We start from the raw sequence: 23,392 nt of genomic DNA, 5'->3' as shown, positions 1-23,392 counted from the left end.
AGCTCAGCAGCAGCGAGGTGTCTGCTGCTATCTGGGCCACATCACCTTCCTCTGAGCCTGTCAAAGTAGGACATCCAGAACAAAGAGCCTTCGAGGTGTGGCTGCACTGAAGACGGATTCTCAAGACCCTCTGAAGCAAGCTAATACAATTTAAAATTTCAAAAAGAAGCTCAGTTGAATGATCACGTCAGAATTTTAGAGCCCTCTCGATGAATTTTCATCATCTTTGCCTTCGTGTAACACAGCAACAAAATAAAAGCCACCACAAGTCATCTGCTGCAATATATATTTTAATTCAAAGTGAATCTTGACAGTAATACACCATAAATTCTTATTTTGACACTCACCAAAATAGTCACCTGGAAAACCCGCTTTTTGTGACAAAGTACAGAAGGCTTGGTCACATTTAAATCACTGAGAACTAGAAAGAAATACTATCGCAAACTGTAAGAGACATTACATCCATAAAAAATTTTCCCAGTCCTCATATTGTAATATTGCACAGTGCAATTGCTACATGGCCAACTAGTGTAGCAGAGAAATCCAAAGCAAAAAAAAAAGCCACAAGTCTACAAATTGTTAAACAGTAACAGTTCAACCTCATTAATCAAGTCTCTATCACTGGGTGTTTCTAGAACAAGTCTTCCTACAGCTTGCAGTGTGATTTAACTTTTACTTAACACAAACCACGTTAATTAGCAGTAAAAACAGAAAATTTAAAAATTAAAACAAAACAAAAAAAGAGGAGTTAATACAGTAGCATATTTGACCAATAAAACACCCTGAAGTTAAAAACTGAACACAAGAAATTCATCATATAAAACCTTGCAAATTAAAGTAATATGCAGATATGCAATTCCATAGTCATGCAGTGTTTTATTTAAAAAAGGCATTAAAACGGTATTGTGTAAAAATGCTTCTCAGAGGATGACTTTTTTCACAGAAAAGGCCCTCACCCTGAAAGCTTTTATTTTTCTGCAGATGGGCCCCAGACACTTGCAGTGACAAGAGTCTGTTCTCTCAGAGTACATTGCGGGAGGAGGGGGGAAAGTCACCTGGGGTGTTGAATTTAAGCTGTGACAGGATCCCAAATATTTCATTCTTTGAAATGCAGACATTTCTAAGATTACAATACAAAGAAAGAGCAGCAGATCTAATTTGGGGGAGCATTTCCAGCAACCCTTCCCTGCAGAGGGCAGGACACTGTGGGGGTGATACACAGAGAACCGTGTCAATTCAACAAGCACGTCAGCTCCAAACCTCAAGCACAGTAAAAAGAAAGGACAGAAAATACATCAGACCCATGATGATCCCCATGGCCCCAGGAAAAAAAAAAAAAAAAAAAAGAGAGCAGGGTTTTTTTGTTGTTTGTTTGGTTTTTGTTACCAGGATACAAAAATCAATGTGCTCTGCTTGCATTGGTGGTTCTTGGTGTGTCCATTGCCTGCAATGGAGTGAGCACCAAAAAAAAGGGAGTGAACAGAAAAACAGCACGAGTTTGAAGTGGTAAAGGTGGACATCCAATTTGACTCCCCATGTTTAGGCTTTACATACGGGTTGGTAAGATTTCAAATTCATCAGGATACTCCTAAGTTGCTAATGTATACTTTATATACACACACACACACTTGTACAAAATGCATAGAGTTGATTACTAAAAACATTGAAAGTTTTGGGAAAAATTACGTTTCTTAATTTTCAGTGTGATTAAAAATGTACTGCTGGTATTTTCTCTCTTTTTTTTTTGTTCTAATACTGTTGTCTTTCAGTTATTACTTAAAAAATAAATCAAGTGTAGGCACATTTATTTCATTCAGACATTCATTAAATAAAACACTGCTTGTGTTAGTGGAGTAAAGAAAAAGATCACCAGTTATTAGCTTATTGACAGAGTTAAACTCAAATGCTTTGCACTCTTATTCCAGTCAACATTGCAAGGATTGTATTCCAGATTTTGTTTTAAAAAAAGTTAAGTCAAGCCTGCAAGATGCAGCTTCTTAAGTGTCTACACAATGCCAATATGAAAACATAAAAAAATTAAGTTACATTAATACATCCACTTATATGCAGTGATGAGCTCAAAGTTAATGGAGATAAAATACTGATGCAAATAACACACCCCAAAAAAACATATGCAATCATCTTCCATCATTTACAGTATAGTAGTTACGACACTTCAAACATGAAAACAAAACAAAAATTAAAAAAAAAAAATAAAATAAACCAAACCCAAACCCCAGCTTCTATTTCATGTAATTAGACTTGTACAGAAATTAGAAGGCTAAGAAAGAACTAGTTAATCACCTAATTTCACAGCTATCTGAAGTGGCAATCATTATATAGCAGCTTATCTATGATACATTCAAGATAAATGATACAATTTATTACTTGCCCATAAGCTAAAACACAGCCTCAGCTTAATACCTTCCATAAATCCCATCTCTACACTACAGTATACTTGAGGTCTATGAAAAAGTAGCTACCTTTTATAGGAAATGGATGATTAAGTCTTTGGTGCTGCAAAAGCAACTTCATTTGAACAAAACAAAAAACGAAAAGACACACTTCCTAAGGAGAGAAAAAAAAAATAATAATGCAAAAAGCATGTAATTTACGTCCCTGACGGAATGTATTAAATAAGCAAACACCCACAATAGGCTAAAACAAATACTATTAATGTAAAAAGACTAAAATCTCTCCCATGCATAAATGAAAGATTGCACACAAAGAACTCACATCTTTTTCAAGCTTCAACAGTAAATATTCTGCTACTAGTTATTAAATACTGCATGGTTTGCTCAAGCTAAGATGAAACCACATCATGGATCAACGAGCACTTGGCTTCTCCTTTCATTAGCTAGTCAGTCATGCCTACCTCACCTCTAAACATTTTATTATGTCCAATTAGACAAACACTTTTAAAATAAACTACTTAGGTCGTATTGCAGTTCCATTTACCAGTATGAAATACTGTCTTGCATGTTTCTACTCAATAGCTACTGAATCAACTTTCCTTAAGCACTACTAAAGTCCTGTCCTGAAGCTAGATCATTCTGGGGGGAAAAAAAAGACAGCAAAATTCAGCTACAGCAAAACATGCTGCCTTCTCAATCAGGAAAATACACCCAATACTAAAATAATACCACACAAAACCCAAAATGAGCATTACGCTATCAAAAAATCAGCAGATCTGAATTTTTAAGTGCTGCAGTCCTCAACATTTATATATAAGTAATAACATTAACAACCTCAAATATTTAAGGCACTATGTGTGGGAACAGTTTACAATGCAGCTGAGATTATTAGGACAACAACATTTAAGAGCAATGTCTAGGCCTTTTCTTTGCCCATGCAAAAGACACATGCAATGTGAAGAACAACAGCTCAACTTTTAGATAAGTGACTCAACATTTAAACACCAAGATACGCAACACAAACGAGTTTACTTCCACACCTGTACTGCTGACACATGTGCATCTGTTGCTCTAGTTCTGTACACTGAATGGCTTCCCAAATGTAGACGTGTCTTGCACTAGTTAGAAGGCAATTTTATAAAAAATAGCAGGAGCAAAACCAGATTTCTGCTCCCATAAGTCACCTGTCTAAAGTTACTATATAAGAAGATAACATGACCAAAGACAAGTTATACCAAATGTGCAAAACACATTAAAAGTGAGTTTGTTTTTTGTTTTGTTTTTTTGTTTTTTTTTTTTTTTTAAAGCTCAGAGTTGTTTAAATTGCACCCAAGTCTACATGATTCAAAAAAATAATTTTCCTGTTGTGCCATGGCTAAATACGTAACAAACACCACGTTTCTTCTCCAGCCAGAGCTCCTGAGCACGGGGCGAGCTCTCACATGAAGGGGTACTGGCCGAGCTTGCTGGGGCTCAGCGGGAAGGCGGCGTAGGCGGCGGGCGAGGCGGCCACGTAGGAGTGGGGCGGGAAGAGGGCTTTGTACTGAGTCTGCTGCAGGCTGGGCGAGGGCAGCAGGCGGGGGTTGATGCCCACGGGCACCTGGTGCACGATGCCATTGCCAGCGTGGCTCAGCCCGTAGGGTGGGTGCTGCAGCAGCGCGCGCGACGCGCAGGGCGAGGCCAGCAGGTGCGCCACGGGCGCCGGGGAGGCGTAGGGCAGCAAGGCGGGCTGCCCACCCAGGTGGGAGCTGCCTGGCAGGTGGCTGGGGCTGCCCTGGGGCAGGGAGAAGGCGTGGCTGGCCACGGTGCCCACCAGGAAAGGCTGCTGCTGCTGCTGCTGCTGGGGCTGCTGCGGGCGGCGCGGGGCGAAGTTGCTGTTGTTCCACTCCTGCGGCCCCGAGGAGAAGTGCTGGACCTGGCCACACACACAAACACACACAGAGAGAGAGAGAGAGAGAAACAGGCAGGGCTTAGAGATCCACGGAGCACAGAGAGGGGAAAAATGGAGGAGAATGCACTAAAACTAGTCAACTTAAAATCGGGAGGAATATAGAGACGGGGATTATTAATGCTTCGACAGCACAAAAAAAAGAGACATTAGCTATTTAGGCAGCAGCACAGACAATAAGAGATGGAAAACGGAACACAAGTTATTTTTAATGCTCTTGCAAAGGGGAAAAAAAAAAGGATAAAATGCCATGCTGGGCTGTTTTAACAGAAATACCATGTATCACATGAGCAAGGTGCTTATTCCACTCTACTCAGCACTGGCTTGGCATCAATTGGAAGTGCTGCATTCAGTTTGGGCACCATAATGAGGCACAAAGAGGACAAATAGGAGAGAAATTTTAGAGGAGAGCAGGAAAAATAATAAACGGATTGAAAAATATCTGAGACAACTAGGCAAACAGAAGTCTAGGTCTATGATCACAGGAAGATGTGGCAATCATTAACAGTTATAAAGAGAAAAGACTAAAAATCAATTAAACCCATTAAACGATGCAGATTTCAAACTACACAGGGCATCTACCAAAGAAGGAAGGATCAGCATAAATTTTTGTAATGAAAAATAACGTTCTACACTTTCTGCCAAGAGGCTGAGGAGCTGCAGACACTGAAGAGATTAAAAATTAATACCATGTTGATCATATTAAGGTTTGCTTAGAATTAATTAAACCAATCCTTTCGCATAATCATGCAGAAGGGGACACTGTGTCACCCACCCAAATGTTTCTTTCAATCTAAACTATTCAACTCATTATTGCTAAATCCTCTTATCCACATATAGCATGCTTTCATTTAGCATTTAACTGACAATATTCACAGTTTCTCTGTAAGACTTAAACAGGTACTGCTCTAACATTAATGTACCTCCAGCTATCTAACCAAAAGCTCAATGCAGCCACAGCTCCAAGATAATTAAAAGGGGCTTAAGCTTGATGTCACGTGTCAGCTTCAGTCCTCAGCCACAGCAGACACATTTGCTGCCTTGTTGGGCAATGATAAAAGTAACTTTTAAATTAGCTTTAGGTATCTTCTAACATTGGATGGAACTACAATCACAGTCTCATCTCCCCTCCAGCTTCATTACCTGGCAGCAAAGGTAAGAAATAGTTGGGTTTGCTGAGCTATATCTCACCTCTGGACACTCAAACTAAAAGATTTTCATGCACACTACTGACAGAACAACACTGCCATACAGCTGCAGATTTTAACTGCACACTACGAGTATTTTAGCATTTGGATGTAGGAATAATAAATGCCAACATATTTTTCTTTTTGTCTGGCGTTTTGATATAGTGCAAGCACTGACAATTTTCCCAGTGTGGCTTTTCTGTCATTTTTTTAAAATAGAGTCAGCTGTGTTAAGAAAATTACCCAAAATAAAAGATACTTATGACTTGCCCAGTAAGTTGAAATCCACTTTTCAAGATTTGAACACTTCTTTACTCAAGCTGCTGAAAACCTGCAGCTGCCACAGACAGCGACTGAAACTGCGAGCGCTCGGTTTGGAACTCAACTTGTGGAGTGTCTGGGGCTTGCTGGGCGTGAGTGCACATACCTGACTGAAGTTGCCATGGTGCTGATGGAATGCTGATGCCAGTTTCTGCTGACGGCTCCCCACCACACAAGACTGGTTTATTCTCCCCAGGACGGACCGACCCTTCCTCAGTGGCTGGCACGGAGCATCTTCCAAGGGAAGAAATAAACAATGTTATGCTTTTGTTGGCACTATTCTCTTCTGGCAACAGTTAGATAAGGCTTCATTTGCTTAGGCATGCAGGGAGAAATAATAATACAGTACACCAACTGAAGTCAAACCCCAGCACTGTTTAGGAGTGGTTACTACACATTAGCAGTTGCATGAGTAGATCAAAATCAAAAATTATATATATATATAATAAATACTGAAACTTCTATTCTTATCTACTGGCATAGAAAAACACCTGAACTAACTTACCTGTATTCACCATCTGTTCCTCAAGATGTAACCTGTTTTCAAGTCTCATGGGTGGTACCACTACTGTGCAAACAGTTGATTTGGTTTCAGGGTTAACTGAGGCTCTTGCTTCCTTATTTTTATTGTTATTGTCTACAAAGCCATTTTCCACAAAGGGGCTGTCGTGTCCTGAGGAGTCTGAGCTTGGGGAACCATCCACTGTATCACATCCACTTTCCTGTTCATCATCTGACATGCTGTCAAAAAATAAAAGTATTGCAATGAAGCAGAGACATTTTGATAGAGGTACATTTTCTTAAATTAACACATTAAATTTCTATTGAAATTACTATAATTTAAAGTTAAATTATATACAGAAATTGCTCAAAGGTAGATAAAAATGATGCACTGTAATTACACAAGCACGTATATTCAAACTCATCCTACCCATATTTTGAAAGGCTCAAAGAAAAGAAATAACTTCTTTATATTAAAAATTGATGGAATACATGATTTACTTTAAGCATACAAGAAACAGCAGTGAATTCACTAATGCCTAAATGCAAGGACAAGTCCTTTAGTGATTTTACAGCTCATGCAACATGTCCTTATTGCGTGCTGTTTAAAACAAGACATCACAAATAAAACCACTCGTGAAAATTAACCTTTTGTGAAGAATACTTTGACACTATGAGGGCCAGCACAAAAGCCTGAAGATTCAACCAACAGAATCAGGTAATTCTGAGTAGTTTTTTCAAGTAACAAACAGTGACAATGTGACAACTACTGAACAATTAATTGTACTTCTATATCATTAACTTTTGATTAGAGTTGCTAATTATATGACTTCGTAGAATGCTACTGAAACCAGAATCCAACACACTCCTCTGCTATTGACAAAGGTGAATTAGCAAGGGGAAGTAAATTACAGGTCAGCTCCTTACAATTCAAAGAAAATACCCTAAAATCAAGCAGGTCTTTATAAAAACTTACCTGAATTTTTGAATGTTTTGATATTAAAGAATACCAAAGGACTGACAGAGTTAACTACCAAACCAGAATGACTACCTGATACAGACTCAGAGTTCCACCTCCTTGTCAATACATGCTCTGATAGAATCTTTAATTATTCTAAACAAACTTTTTTCGTTAGGACCTTACTTAGAATTCATTTTGCACCATGAAACTGTTGAAGGCTCAAGCTAGACACGAGGCAGTGAAGATAAAACATTTAAAAGCTGTTCACAGCACAGCAACACTGTTCACCTAAGTGAGCTCTACTTTTAGTAGAAGAAAAAAGGCACCAATTTCATAAAAGATTACAAGATACACAATGGGAAAACCAGAGGCTGTAAAAATTAAAAAATACATGGTGACCAAATCTGTCACATACTACTCAGGCTTATTTAATCCTGGTACTCTAGAAGATTTTTGTTCCAAAGGAAGTTGCATGCAACATGTTTATATTTTCTGTGTGAACACCATTTATTCAGTATTCTGAAAGCTTGCACTGCAGCAAGACAGATCTGTTAGGAACAAGAACAGAGCAGTCTATGCTGTGCAACTGCAGGCCAGCAGATCAGTTTTTAAACAGATCATTTACCCTCACCAGCTGGCAACATAACAAAACCTGTGCATTTGTTAGTATCAGCTGGGCCTGCTGTATACCAAGACCTTTCTTTCTGGTGCAAGGAGACTGAGTTTTCACCTGTTGGATCTCTTGCAAGGAGAGGGGCTGGAGTGCTCGGAGGAGCTGGTGCTGAGCGTGCTGTCGGGGCTGCTCAAGGAGCACACACGGTCCATGTTCAGGGTGTTCTGGCAGGCTTCACACTCCAGGCTCCCCTTACACCTGCACACACAAACACAGTCAGCAAACACACGTTCATCACTCACCTAGGTAAAACTGTGCAATAAAAAAGGGCCCATTGTCGCAGACATCTTTTTAGGAAAAATCCTTTCCTTAGGATTTTCCTCCTGAGAAGCTGAGAAGCCTCAGGAACAAAATGTAAACAATGATTATCTGCTGCTGTGGGATGCAACAGGTCCATCTGTGATTGGTCTCATGTGGTTGTTTGTAATTAATGGCCAATCACAGCCCAGCTGGCTTGGACAGAGAGAGTCCGAGACAGCTGCCTTTGTTATCATTTTTTCTTATTTTATTCTTAGCTTAGCCAGCCTTCTAATGAAACTTTTTCTTCTATTCTTTTAGTATAGTTTTAATGTAATATATATAATAAAATAATAAATCAAGCCTTCTGAAACATGGAGTCAGATCCTCACCTCTCCCCTCAGCCTGAGACCTGTGTGAACACCGTCACAGCCCATCATTACAAAAGACTCCTTAAATCTAAACTAACATCCAATTCCTTCTTTCTTTCACATTCAAACCAGGTTTTAAACCTTTACAGTGTTCTGTTTTGAAACCTACTAAATGGGTAATGGTTTTTTTACTGAATCAATAATAAAACAAGTAGATAAAAATGTTCTACTACAGCAGTTCAGAGCCTTGAAACTTTTGACAAAGCTGAGATGTAAAATACATGTTCCTCCAGCTCAGAATTATAACAAGTAAGGAGGAAGTCAAACAAACATTAAACTTTTACGCCTTGCATGCTTCTGTGATGGCTCTGTGAAAGAAAACTTTACTGGAGGACAATACAGCCAAAGGCTCGCCTTTTCACACTGTTAGAGAAGTATTTTCTACCCACAGGTATGTAATAGTATCTACTGGGTGCTACTGCTAGAACGGTAACATGAAGTATATACAGCAAAGATACTGTTCTTTAAGAAATAAATAGGGCATGGCATTATGAAAAAAGCTCTAAAAAACTATGGTTTGAAAAGGCATAACACACACAGATTAATGTGGTAGGTTTTTGACAGTGCTATTCCCTTTCAGTAAGAGTGCTACAGAGTTAACTTTCTGCTGAAAATTGATTAGGAGCAAAATGTTTGTCCTTTTTTAATTCAGATTCATTAGCTGTGCTGATGCCTAGAGAGGCTACCTGGGACAGAGGCTAGACAGAGTTAAAGAATAAGGTAGGGATTTATTAATAGGCCTTCAAGGGATACACCTGGGCAGTAGAAGAGCCTGGCCAGGGCTACCCCCTAGATGGACTACAAGTCACAAGTTTTCACACTATTTATAAGTTTTGGTCCATTTCCATATTGGGGTTCATTGTCCAAGGTAATGAAGTCCCATCCTCCCAGTTTCCTCTCCTCAATTAACTGCTGTTTTACACATTTTAGGCCTGAAGCTGCAATGGTGTCCTTGGGCTGGAAAAGGATTGTTTTGTCTAACTAGACTGTGAGGAGAATTTACTAACACTTTATTTGAAATTCAGAGTTACATACTAAAGCAGTACAAAATCTGAATTGAATATGAAGTTCAGAATTACATACTAAAGCAATACAAAGCATCATTAGCACTGATGCTTTCAGGTTTAGATTTCATGAAAATCTAAATTATGAAATCTAAACCTGAAGGCATCAGTGCTAATGATGGTTTGAGAAGGCTGCCCTAGAGCAGAGGCTGGACAGAGCTACAGAATCAAGCAGGGATTGATTCAAAGCATCTCCTCCATGGATCCACCTTGGGCAGCACCAGAGCCCAGCCAGGGCTGCACCCAAGATGACCCAAAATGGCCCCAAAATGCACGAGCGCTCCCGGGCTCTCTCCCTGGGATCAGTTCTGCTCCATTTGCACCTTGCAGTTCATTGTCCCATTCCAGCTTTAGCCCAGGCACTCCCACCCTGCTTGTTTTTCTCTCTGCAGCCCACGGGGTTTGTGCTCTGGGGCTGAGATTGGGATCATTTGTCCTTGGTGCCCAGCTGGAGCAGGAATTGTTTTGTCTCCCTGCTCTGTGCACAGAGCTCACCATCCCTGAATGTGAAGCCCAGACCCACACACTAAAGCAGCACAGAATGGGAAAACCAGAAAAGCTAAATGGCTGGGACAGCACAGAATTTGGAAAACCAGCAAAGCTAAATGGCTGGGACAGCTGTATCTAAGCCGAGCCTGACAAAAGCCAAGGTGATGCTCACTCCCTCAGCGAGTGCGTCCGCGCCACGTCGTCCTCGTCGGTGTCGCTGCTGATGGTGATGACGCTGACGGGGCTGGGGGAGCTGCCCAGGAACAGCGCCTGCCGGGGGCTGCTGGGGACAGGGGGCTCAGGGGCCAGCCTCAGAGAGGCCTGCTGCCCCTCCGAGTTCAGATTGTCCTGTGCTTCTATACAGCTTATCCTCTTGACAGCCTTCAGGTTGAGGATCTTTGGAGAGATAAAGGCTGAGTTTTGGATGTTGGTGTTTTGTAGCATGTTGCTCCTGAGGAGGAAACAACAACAATTTGGCATTTAGTGAATCTCAGCCTGTGAAAACTGGGCTGCTTTCAACAAAACCAAAGCAGGCAACGTAGGCTAAGTCACCAATTTAAAAAAATAGCAGGCAATGTAGGCTAAATCACCAATTTAGAAAAACACAGAAAACCACCAATTTAGAAAAACACAGTAAACACAGGCAAAAATACTTGGCACGGATGGTTTCAGACAAAAAGTACGTAATATCCAAGACATCAACATTGAATACAGTATACTGAAAACTCCACGTTCTTATGAAGGTAAAACCAGATGAAAATTCCAAGTGGGTGAAAAACAAGCAAACAAAACCCAGCTGGATTTCGTACAAGGATTCTCCTTGAAAACAAAAGCTGGTAGCCTCCAGATGAACCCCTTGCTTAATACAGGACTGCTGACATTGCCCACATAACCCACACACTTTCCTCCTCATGGAGCATGCCACACCTTTGCCATTACTTTGCATGGCACTTCAGCAAGCAGCTGAAGTATTTTTGGCTATCAGTGAAAGGTGACTGCAAGGCACACAGCAGCCCTGTTATACAGCCTCTCTTTATTTTTAGTTGTCTAAACCTGATATATCCTCCTTCATGTAAACATAGGAATATCTCATTAGAGCTACCTCAGGACATTCTTATACCTTCCCAAAGGCTGCAAAGACAACATTCCACCATGACAGGCACAAACTAACCAAAAAATAATGAAAACTAATTAGCATTGCAAGTATTGTTTGATCTAGTCTACCACCAAAATAACTTTAAGAGAAAGGACACATTTTCCCAAAAGACTGACTAAGAGGAATTGTGTCCAAAAAAGATATCATTATACAAGTTGTTCCCTTCCCCACAGCAGTAACAAGTGTGGGAATCCATAAAGTCAGAGGGTTTTGGGAAAGCTGCAAAAGGCAGGCCTCAGAGACAGCAGAACTGTGATTAGAGCTAAGCAGTAGCCATGAGATTGGTCAGCAGAAAAATTATGTAAGAAGTAGAAGAGTAAGGACAAATAGAACAATGGTCTGTGTATTAACACTTGTCTAGAATAACTCCCTAAGCTGCAGAAAAGTTTATCTAGTGAGATTTTAGGAAGTTCTAAGCTTATTAAGGGACCTCTGTGCATTGTGTTTTAAGGCTTACTAGCAGGTGGTGTATTTGAAATAAGCAAACATTGTTTAACCAAAGATATGTGTGCTTACAGTGGTTGGATGCAACTACTCTCAGTGTGCTTTTGCTTTGTGTGATTGGTCAAAAAACTTATAAAGTAAGTTGTAGCATTAAGTTCTTGGTCTGCTGCCTGGGATGTGAGCTGCTGGTATCTTCTCATTGCCATAACCATGTAATGAGGCTGATGCTGGAAAAGAAACCAGTTCAAGGCACATTCCCAGCAGTCCCATCCTGTTTGTGATTTGTACACAGCCCCCAGCTGGTGAACACAGAATATATTGTCTTAGAAATATTCTACTGACCTGTTCTGGCACAGTTTGTTCCTCTTGGTAGCTGCAGGCTGAGGCCAGACAACGTGTGCAATGCCCACACTAATTGGCTGAGGGGCAGACAAGGTTATCTGATGTGTTAAAAGAGGCTGTGGTATCATTGAGCTGTAGTGGGTGCCCTGGGTAATCATCTTCCTGAGGAAAAGGAAAGGCAGGTTCATACTGCAGGTCTTTCTCACCAGCAGCCCCACTCCTTGTTAAATCCCAGCCACTGAGGTGTGGCACAAAAGCAGGACTCACCCCCATTCTCCAAGCCTCTGTGGGCCAGCCACAGGATCAGAGGGCAGAGATGTTGGTGGAGCTGCCACTGGTGCTACCTGCTGCCATGCAGGAACCAGGATCTGCTGCGTCTGGTTGGACCACGCCTGCTGGGGAGCACAGAGCTTTTATGGCACAGGCAACTCACTGCAGCTACACTTGCTGCTGGCAGTTCAGCACAGAGCAGATCAAAACATTCACTAATTCAGTAAGGAAGAGTTTTGCTTTAAAGCAGGCCAACCTGAGAAAGGATTCCTGCTCGAATCTGTAGTGGCTGAATTGCGTGGGCTTGGGTCACCAGTGGGACTGCATTATCCACCCTCAGGGAGAAACTGGTGGGTTTGCTGTGGCTTGTAGGAATTCCTGGCAGGGAGAAAAACATACACAAGCTTTAGGCAAACAGCAGTCTTGCATGTATTTTGTGAGCAAACATAGAGGACAATTTTAAAACAGTTCACTGTTTTTTTAAAATGTGTTTATGATCTAATTCCATAATTTAGACTTTCAAGCCAAACAAATTAACACCTAAAAGATTTTTGTGCCATAACTTATCTGCAGAAATATTTGAGCTGTAGTTTCCAGAAAGAACTGCCAATAGCTACTAGCTGGAAACAGACTACTAGAAGGAGGAATGACTTTGGCAGAAAATTCTGCAGAGCTAAGCATTCACTCCTTATCACAAACTACATTAAAAGATTTTGAAGGGAAGCAGGCAAAAGTAAGCAGAACTGCATTTCAAAGCTTCTCAGAATGGATTCCTGCACATCTCATGCTCTGTATTTCCAGCAGGCTGAAACACATTCTTCTCAGCTTTTATAGCTGGCAATGCCACATGTATAATGTCCCTCTTTGCTACCACCTCTTTGGAGGGAAACAATGTAAAATCTTCTGTCTACCTCATCAAATATTTGCAGTAGAATCCATACTCCTTTTCCTCTCTTCATCAAAATAATGCAAACTATAGTAAACCATAATATAATAATCTATAATCTATAATAAGTAATAAATCTATAATCTATCACATATCATACATCATACAAAATATATATTTATATATATATAATATATTATATGTAATATATAATAGATATAATGCAAACTGCTCACCAGAGCACAATATAAAAAAGATGCATCTCATATCTTGTATAAATTTCATTATCATTACAGGAAACTAACAAACCTATAGCAATGTTGCAATGTTTACTACAATAATATTTCTTTTACACAGTAATGCCAAACTATAATGAAAGAGGAATTTTTCTTAACAGACACTGCAACAGAACAGCCATGCTTGAAGAAAATACTGGCTAGGAAATAGAAAAAGATATCCCTGGTCTCATCTTCTAACTGCACTTCATGCCTCGTGCTTTACTCAAAGATTAAGCAGGGGTGTTCACAGGTAACTACTAAGGAATTACTACACTGAAGTTTGTAAGTGATTGGGATGGGTTTTTTTTAATCTTTACAGTAGAGGATGAAAGAAAGTTTTCATCTGATGTAATTCTCTCATGTCATAACACAATACTCGGTTATAACCACGCACTTCAAAGCTTTTTATTTTGAAATGCACTTGACTGATTTTTTTCCCCACAGCCATCTAGAAGAGAAGCATCTTAACTCTGACAGAAGTAGAGACTTTTAGCACTTCAGATACTCCACAGAGCAGCCAAGCTGGGAAACTTTGAAGCAGTGCCAGATACCATTAATATCCCTTTTCATCTGTGCCAGCAACTCGTCACCTATGTGATGAAAACAATATATCCCCTCCACTTCAGCTGTAGCAGAAATTAAATTTGGAAAGTTATCATCATATTAAGAATACAGTATACAAATACAGATAAAGTATCTGCTTGTGCTGTTTTTGTTTTTTTTTTTTCTATAAATCACTTTATTCATCTGGGAATAATGAAAACAATAGTGGGGTATTTTTATTATGGAGTATGTCATTGTGTAAAGAACATAAACAATTTAAACAATTAACTGCTCAGAAGGAAATCTGTGTGAAGCAGCCTGTAAATAGTCAGACCTTTCTCAAGTTTCTGGAACCCAAGGTAAATGCAGCTGCTACAAAAAATATTATTGATAAAGTCTGCTGCACCTGTCTTTATCTATAGAGATTAAGACTTCCTGGGCTTTAAGTTTAGGTAGAATATTTCTGGTTTGTTTCATTTCAGAATGTATCTAGAGTGATTTCCAAAGCTTTAAAATGCAGAGGGAAAAGTAAGGTCCTTCTTAAAAAAAACCCTACTCCCTATAAATTCCATAACTTTAAGACCTATCTCAACACAAAGCTGAACATCATCAAGATAAATAAATTACACCTTTGGAACAAAGACTATAATCAAGTTAAGTTAATAAGCAAACAATATAAACTGCCTTCCTATTTCCATAAATGACTATTACTAGGATAATACATTGATACTCACTCCATCTTTCCTGTTTCCTCTCCAATTTTACTTCAGAACACCCTCCTTATTGCTTCTCCTTTCACACTTTTTTCTCCTATTGTACCCAAGACATAAATTTATCTCTCTGTGTGTGTAGTATAGGAAGATGGGCTCTGGATTGCTTAAATAATTTTCTGCAGGTGCTGATTTGATGCTTCTTTCAGACAGATGCAATGAATCTGCATCTGCCTCACACGCCAATTTTTAATGGCATAATTAAGTTGGTTTAAATATAAACCTTAAGTGGATATAACAGAAAAGTCAAATATTGCTAACAGCCAAGCAGTAATACTCATATTTTAGGGACAATTGCAGATAAATATACCTTGAATAGCTGGAGGACATATAATCAATGCTTGCTGGAAAACATCACTGCAACCAAACTGAGCAGTTCCTGCCTGCAGTGGAATCCCTTGGTGCAGAACTGAGTGGGCAGATGCAGTTAATGCCTATGGGAACAGATTCAACACAGGCAAGTTTATTAGAACTGTGAAACTACATCTCTCACACACTTGTCCCACCACTCTATACAGTAAATAACTAAAACAAACTTATAAAAATGAACGATTCTAATCCATTTCACAGGAAGACATCACACTGGGCCACTGGAGGGCACCAGAATACAGCACTGGCAACCCCAGCTTGTAAGTTAATTTGGAACATATTCTAAATTTTTTGTCTAAGAAAACATTAGGGGAAAAACAGAGTAAAAGACAGAAGATTTTACCACCTAACAGATGTAATTTTTTCAATTATTAAATTGATTAGAAAAACTACATTAATTGAACTGACAATAAAAACAAAACAAAGTAAAACAAAACCAAACCAAGAAAAACATGAACCATTGATTTTACCTGACTTCTCACTGGACCAATTTTGGAAAAGCTTGCAGTCAGGTTGGCTGCACTGCCTGAGGCAACTGATCTCATGAGTGATGTTTTATTGCAATTGCTTAAGTCATACAGGTTTGATCGGCATTTGCAAATATCCATGATATGAAAGGAGGACTTCACTCTGTCAGAACCAGAAAATAAGTTGCTTTAATCATCATTTCATGCTGTTGAAGGTAAAAAACAATTCCTCAAAATAAGGGGAAAAAAATTAGTTCAAACCCTCCATTTCTCAGTTTCACAGAACCATCCACACAGGTAGAAAAACAGAAACACTGTTGTTACTATGGTCACATCAAGCCTCTCTTATGCATATTTTAAATTCAAGAAAAATTCTGCTGTTTCTTTCTCTTTCCATCTAACAGCTGTTTACACCATTTTCTAACAGCTGTTTACAAACAGGAAAGATAGGAAATTAAATAGATGGGAAAAGCTTGCTCTTTCAGTGAAATGCTTGCAACTTTAGGAAATCCACAGTGAAATATACAACTCCAGAACTGCAAGAAAAGTTTCAATATATTCCACATTAATCAATACATGAAAGGAAGTATTTGAGATGTTAACTTCAAGAGGAAATGCCCACCCTAGCCCTCAATGACTGATAGCAATTAGGGCTCCTCATACTTCCAAAAATCACACTCAAATTTCTGCAGTGCTGGAATTTTAACAATCATACATAAAACCAACTTAGGAATCTATTGCCCTAACTGTTACTTTCAGAGAAAAACATAGTAATTCAAGCAGTTTCCTTGACCCAACAGATGTATCTAATACTGCAAGCACTTGAAAGAATTTTCTAAGACACTGCAATAATGATGAAAGATTTCTTTTTCTCTCTGATAGCAGAAGAAACATTTTTATACAAATGAATTGCAACAACAGAGATTTCTATGTTACATACTGGTTGCTATGAGGAAAATCAAGGAGGTGCTTCATGGTAACAAAAGAATGGTTCAGGGTCTCAGCTGGAGTGATTCTTAAATCAGCATCGATAAGCAACATTTTCTTCAACAGACTGACAAATTCCCTCCTATCTGCCTTCTCTGCCAACAGGTCACTTCCTTCCAAATCCATCACCATGTTCACCTGGCACAGAACAAAACAGTCAGACAGAAGATGTGCATATTAATTTAACTCTTCCTGGTACTGTTTTCTGCTATAAAATACTGATAGTCAGCATTTTTATCACATGGGGTATGGTGGATTTGTCTTAACCCAAAACAGCTGGCTTGGTGCCTTTTTTTAAGCATGCACACTACTCCCCCCTTGCAACCTCCCCAGTTAAAAACTGCTGAAGGCTTTATTCCAGTCTGGGACTTGCAATTTAAGATGTAAGATTTGGAATAAAGATCTTTTTATGGTCTAACTTGAACTACAGAGTTGATCTTCAAAAAACAATTTAAAGCACATATTAATGTCAACCTTGCAACAAGATCTGATCCTTTTTTCAGGATGTAAAAGACAACAAAAAACTGCTTTTTCTTATTGACTAGAGAGGTATAAAGCTAAAGAAAAGCGAGGAAACAGGTTTTAAAAACATAATTTAGGAAACTACACTTAGAATTCTATTGTTAACAGAATTATACTAGAAATCAAACAATAAACAAAGTAGGTTCCATATGCATTCTTTGTTTATTCTTTGCCACAGCCGCAGATAAGGTAGAAGAGAAAGTATACAATTTACACAAAATTCAAGGGTTCCCCCACCACAAGGACAAGTGACAAGTTCCACTGTTTAACACAAGCAATGGAAAAGGAAGATCTTTACTAAAACTCAAAGGGCTGAAAGAGCCAGACATTTTCCTCAGAGCAGCAGAGAAGAGTGAATATGACTGTGGCACAATAAACAATATTCTAAAAGGCATTTATTTCCAAACCAGTACAATGTTTTCAAATCACCAGTCATCCCCACACATTCCTTCTGCAGAGGAAGGAGGCTTTAATACTCACGTGCACTATATCATCCAAACTGTTGAAAATATACTTTCTGGCCTCTTTAGACTTCATACCTGTTTCTGCCTCGTGTTCTTCCAATGTCTCAACAAAAAGAAAAGGAAAGCTTAGTTTAGAATCTGTCAAAAAAGGTCACCTATAACTACAAAGTGACTTTATGTACTTATTGACTTAAAAACCACTATTTTTTCCCAAATTATTAGTATATCAGTTATATATTTTTATGTTGCTTTACAGACTACTTCCATTCTCTAAATCAAAAGACAGTAACTAGAACATTTTACATCTGACAAATCACAGTACTGGATTACAACAGATAGCTTATGAATCACACAGGAAGTACTGAAAGCCTAGCATAGAGCAGTTTAATGAAACTCCTGTATTTTTATGTATCACAGCTTTTCTGTTATTGCATTTTACCAATTTTCTCAAACTCAGACCTTAAACCTCAAGCAGCAGCAATATCACATCACTGTGAAAGAAATAAACCAAAAACCAGGCAGTATCTGTTCAACTTCTTGGTTTCCTCTTTTCTTTTTTTTATTATTATGTTTATTCCTATTTTTATTATTATATTATTAATGATATTGTTATATTTATTTTTATATTTTTATTATAATATTTATTCCTCCACATACACATCAAATGGTGTAAATATTTTAAATACTTCAGTATGAAACAAAAACACACTAGAGAATGAATGGTTTGCGAGTTGGTATAGTACCTTCTGTTACAATTTTCCTTCCTCAACACAGACAGTAGGTGCTGCAAGAGGCAAGGTGGGACTTCGGGGAAAAAGCTTTTAACACACAGAATACAGAAAAGCTTCCAAAATGAACTTTGACAAAAACTGCAAGTAATGAGCAACTGCCCATATCAAAACCCCTAATTAACCTCTTCAAGGTAACAAGGAGCTCCTGGAAGTGAGGAGGGTTTTTTGCACCAAGAACTTGCTCTGACATGGAGAAGGCAGATGTAAAGTGTCACCTAAAGCCCAAGTGCTTGAGCAAGCAGAGGGAGGGATTAACCAGGTGTGGGTGTAATTGCAGAAATGTTACATAACCCCAGAGCTGCTGGGGATTTACCAACTTGCTGGGGGGATCTTATGCAATGGGAGCTGGCAGCTGTTTGTTACTGCAGAGATCCCTGTCAGCCCCAAGTGCTGCCCAAGCCCTTTGTAAACCCAGCGAAGCTGGGCCATGGAGAAACACAATTTTTAAAAAAAGTAAATTATTTGTGTGGGAAGCAAAGGCACTGCTCATGGCAATAATGTTGCTTAGAGAGAAGCAAGGTGTGCAGAACACAAAAGTACATTTTGTTTTAACTTCGTCTGCACCCATTGTATTGCAGCTTTCAGCCAACAAAGGCTGGTTTAGCAGGAGATCTCAAAGAAATGAGCTGTATACACAGCCATGTTATTTCTTAATCTCCCTTTTCCTGTTAGGAACTTCTGATCCTGAAGCCGGTTCTGGACAACTGTTGTCAGAGCAGTGTGGGCCTCAGAGACAAATTCCTTACATGAAGTGAAAAGCAGGAACAGAGCAAAAAAGGGAAGAAAACAAACCAAACACATTCATTGAGCACCTCTGGAGATACAAGGCTTAATCTGAATTCCCCACCTGGCCACAGCACAGCCTGGCAGCTGCACCCTGGGGGACAGAAAAAATGGAAGGGATAAAGAGCAGAAGCTGCTAAAAACCACAGGAGATGCACCAGGGACAGAATGGTCTTGTAGTGAATCTTGGCTTCTCTCCTTTGTCTGCTCACAGAATATGGTGCTCTTTTTTACTACATTACACTGTTTACCTTTAATCTCCAACTAGAATATGGTGCATCTGTTTCTCTACAGAAAAATCTTGCAGTTTTCGTTCCCATGCTTAACAACTGCTCTCCTGGCAAACCTTGAGTCTGTGAAATATAACGAATCTGAGGAAAAAACAGAACAGGGAAAAGCATTTACCTCTTGTTTTCAAAACGTGATCCCCACACAGTTAAAAACTTGTAATTTCATTTGAGAAATGACAAAATTAACCATGCTCAGAGATCCATGGGTACATCTTACAGAGGGGAGAAGCCTAACCCTGAGCACTTGGCACTGCTCTCTCCATCTCTAGAGAAAGCCACACACAAACAAACCTCACAGGTGACCTATATAAGCAAGCTTTTTGGGTTGGTTGACAGTACAAGGAGCTGGGGAGAGTGGCTGCCATTACCTCCTCAACCCACTCAAATCCTAAATGTGTTTTTTTCATTCTAAACAGGAAAATCAGTAGGAGTATTTTGTTTGCTTACAGAATTTCCATGATTTTTTTTTGGCCTGTTCTCATTTTGTAACTAGATAAAAATCCTTCCCATTTACTGTTTCCAGTGTATCAATCTTTTACACATCTGACACACCTGCATTTCAAGGAAGCATTCCATGTGGAAAGGGAGTGTCTGTACAAGCTCCAGGCAGCAAGAGATAGTGTTGTTGTCCAAGAAAATCTGCTACTGAATGGACTGGCTTTATGCCTGAAAAAACCTTGCTCTGAAATGATCAAAATGCATTTATTTTAGATTATTTACTATGCATTTTGCATAACCTATCATAGCTGGTAATCATATGATTGCCTAGAAAAGTTAAGTTTCAAGGCTTCAACAGAAATCTGTTGAAACATGATGTGTTTTAACTACTGGGCATGTAACTCACTCTACAAGGGGGGAGTTATCCCAGAGGCAGCATTGCTTCCAAAATTAAAAAACCACCTTGGAATTGGAAGTATAAATTGGCAATAACTGAAAACCAAGCTTGCTGCAGGTCAGGATGGAGAGGATACTGAATTTCTGAAGGGCAGGGTCCCACAGCACAGAGGGGCTGCTGGGGTGAGCCAGCCCCTGGAAAAAGAGCAGCAGTCAGGGAACAAGAGAGAAGAAAGGGGAAAAAATCAAAAGGAGAGAGTGGCCAAACACACCAAATCAGAAACTGAGAGATGAGAAGATAAAGTCAATGGAAGAGAGAGGACTTGAGAGATGGGAGCACCAGAGAGGAGAAAAACTGATGGGCAGTAAAGAGTAAAAGGAGCATGAGAGGCTTCTGCTGAAAAGTGACAGACCCAAGTGGGGAGGAACTAAACACAGCTTCTGGGGTTTACTATCCTCCATAATTCCCAGCCTCAGGGGATAAGGAGTAACATTTGACCAGAGATGTTTCTAGACCATTTATAATGTCCTCAGAAAACACAGTCTTAAAAAGTAAAGGGGGAAAGCCAGTGCATTAATTCAAAAATTCAGCAGTTAAGGGCCTGTGCCTGTTTCTAATGAGCATTAAAGCTCAGAAGCCAGGGCTGTTTTCCTCTGAGAAACACAGCTGTTACTGCTTCTAACCACAAATGAATGGAAGAACCAAGAGCTCCCTTTCAAGGGCCAGTGTGTTGGCTGCCACACACCAGGGGGACAGGGGGAAATGCAGCACAAAGCCTGTTTGTTTGCTCAGTGACACACACCACGTAGCAGGACAGGAATTCCCTTGGAAGCCATCTCCTGCTCCTGCTGTACTCATGGATACTGAGGAAAACCCTGAATCCATTTTCTGCAAGCGAGTTTTGCAGGGAGCACAGTTACAACAAGGCAATTCCTGATGGTGCAGAGGAGATTGCAGCCCCTCTTCCACCACAACTTCTCCAACATGAGGATCAGGCAAGTTGCTAAATGAGGCCTCCAGCAAACTTGAATGATATGTAAGAGGTAAATAAACTTGCTGTGTTTATGGAAATTTTTGAGAGAGCGTTATAGATTCTTTCCAAAAAACAAAATGCCTTCACTTGATCCTTAAAGAACAGTGAGTTATATGGGTTGTTAGATGTTTCCTCTTTTATTTTCCATTTTAACAGCAATAGTCTACAAAAAGGTCTTCTAAATGCATCAAAGCATCAACCCACATTCCATTCATAGCTCACTTCCCCATGTGAAATGCTGAATTTCGTGTAAATGAAGGAAACTGAAATAGAAACATTACCAACATCAACACAAAATTAATATATCCCCTGAAAATGGTTCTAACAAACAGATTTTCAGAAAAGTAGGTCTGATCTGTCAGTGCAGGAAGCCAAAAGCCCACTTCATGAGCAGGACTTGAATAACCTAAATAACATGCTCTGAACTAAATGCTGAATCCAAGACCAGAACTTAGCAAGAAGCCAGTGCTGCTCCTTCTGGGGTTTTCCAGAGATTGCTTCACTTGCAAAGTTCAAAACCAGGTGGGCATGCTCAGGATGCTGATTGCATTCCTCCCAAATTCCACATTATTTTCTAAGTGTTTAAAATAAAAATGTTCTACATCTTTCATGAGAAACAACATGGAGTTTTATGAAGTTTGCTCACTAATGCTCATGGTGTCAGCACTGAAAACTCCAACAAAGCAAGGGCAGAGCTTTAAGAGCTCCAAGCTTTACCCCTGCCTAGCTACAGTATGATTGTGACAGTTCATTCTTGTTCCTCGTGAAGTACAGGCTCTCAAATCCTTGAGCTTTGTTGGATTTCCAGAAAGCATCAGAAAGTATTCATAGCACAATTAATCCTGACATCTGAATAGACATTCCAGAGTCAACCCTGTTCATGGCAAATGAAAGAGAGATTATAATGCAGTGATGGTAGCAGCAAACTTTGCTTCCCATCATCATCTATTTCATAAGATGGAGGGGAGAGGACAAATGGAAACTTAATTAAAAAAAAAAAAAGCACAAGTCTGGGTCAGAATCAGGATTTATGTTTCTAGGACAATCAATAAGGCTACGTTAAAAGCATTGAACAGACTTGAAGAAATGCTACATAATAGGGGACATTATTAGCATTTAAAATTCTGTATTTAATGACCTGAAAGTCTTAAGCTGCAGAAAGTGCACATATGCTTGTGAAATTTATTCTACTACCTGGTCATATTCCAGTGCTCCTGGGTACAGTGGCCATCCAAGAAAGAGCTCTGCAATCACACACCCTAACGACCACATGTCTATGGCTTCACAAAACGGCAATCCCAGTATGATCTCTGGTGCTCTGCAAATCAAACATGGTTACTGAGGCTTTCTCCTTAGGGAAGAAACAATTCATTCAACAATCCAACATGACAAACAAAAAAACCACCCAAAAAACGAAAAACAAATCTGTTTCTTGATAATTATTTCAGTAAAATCACAGCATCAGAAATTGCATTTTTATTTATCTAAGTAACCTGTGCTAGTATTTTGCAGCTCTGGGATTTTTTTCCTACAAGTACCAGTTTGCTATATACATGAAAATAACTGATATGCCTAGAAAACAGAATATCCTGATTCAGAACTTTTTCCTTTCCTCCAGTATGTCTCAAATGAGTTGTCCACTCAATGTCATATGTCTGTAACTATATTCCAAACACATCAGTCTTTCATCTCAAAAAAAAAACCCAACTAGAAGTTTTATCTGAAAATCCACTTGCACACTTCTCAACTGTACAGTACAGTTAAAGCTATTTAAAATATCAATTTAATTATCTAACTGCAAATCCCTTAATGTACTCAAATTGAATGTGATCAATTTTTAAATCACTTAAATGAAAGCACTGCATTTGCTAAACAGAGCAGGTGTTATTTTTCACCTAAAACAAATGTGAATTATTTAACCAACACCATCTGAATT

At 39.3% G+C, this 23,392-nt stretch overlaps 1 protein-coding gene across 4 annotated transcripts in view; it reads right to left on the bottom strand.

Moving 5' to 3' along the window:
- Positions 1-272: 272 nt before the first annotated feature.
- The window catches only part of HIPK3 (homeodomain interacting protein kinase 3), a 69,192-nt gene continuing 46,072 nt past the window's right edge, over positions 273-23,392 (bottom strand). For 3 of the 4 annotated variants that reach the window (XM_063160569.1, XM_063160568.1, XM_063160567.1), the window contains exons 3-16: positions 22,651-22,774; positions 19,550-19,669; positions 17,741-17,827; positions 16,692-16,876; positions 15,755-15,914; positions 15,226-15,349; positions 12,695-12,816; positions 12,436-12,563; positions 12,169-12,330; positions 10,399-10,677; positions 8,063-8,203; positions 6,376-6,611; positions 5,977-6,104; positions 273-4,329 (exon numbers count right to left, since the gene is read on the bottom strand). In XM_063160569.1, coding sequence (XP_063016639.1) covers positions 3,853-4,329; positions 5,977-6,104; positions 6,376-6,611; positions 8,063-8,203; positions 10,399-10,677; positions 12,169-12,330; positions 12,436-12,563; positions 12,695-12,816; positions 15,226-15,349; positions 15,755-15,914; positions 16,692-16,876; positions 17,741-17,827; positions 19,550-19,669; positions 22,651-22,774 — 2,473 coding nt within the window. In that variant the 3' untranslated portion in view covers positions 273-3,852. The remainder of the gene's footprint in view (positions 4,330-5,976; positions 6,105-6,375; positions 6,612-8,062; positions 8,204-10,398; positions 10,678-12,168; positions 12,331-12,435; positions 12,564-12,694; positions 12,817-15,225; positions 15,350-15,754; positions 15,915-16,691; positions 16,877-17,740; positions 17,828-19,549; positions 19,670-22,650; positions 22,775-23,392) is intronic. The other variant, XM_063160570.1, reaches the window with a different exon arrangement.

The sequence above is a fragment of the Melospiza melodia genome, chromosome 6 (genome assembly GCF_035770615.1).
Source record: "Melospiza melodia melodia isolate bMelMel2 chromosome 6, bMelMel2.pri, whole genome shotgun sequence".
Taxonomy (NCBI): Eukaryota; Metazoa; Chordata; class Aves; order Passeriformes; family Passerellidae; genus Melospiza; species Melospiza melodia.
Note: the sequence above shows the minus strand (reverse complement) of the source record. Positions and strands in the feature narration are given on the sequence as shown.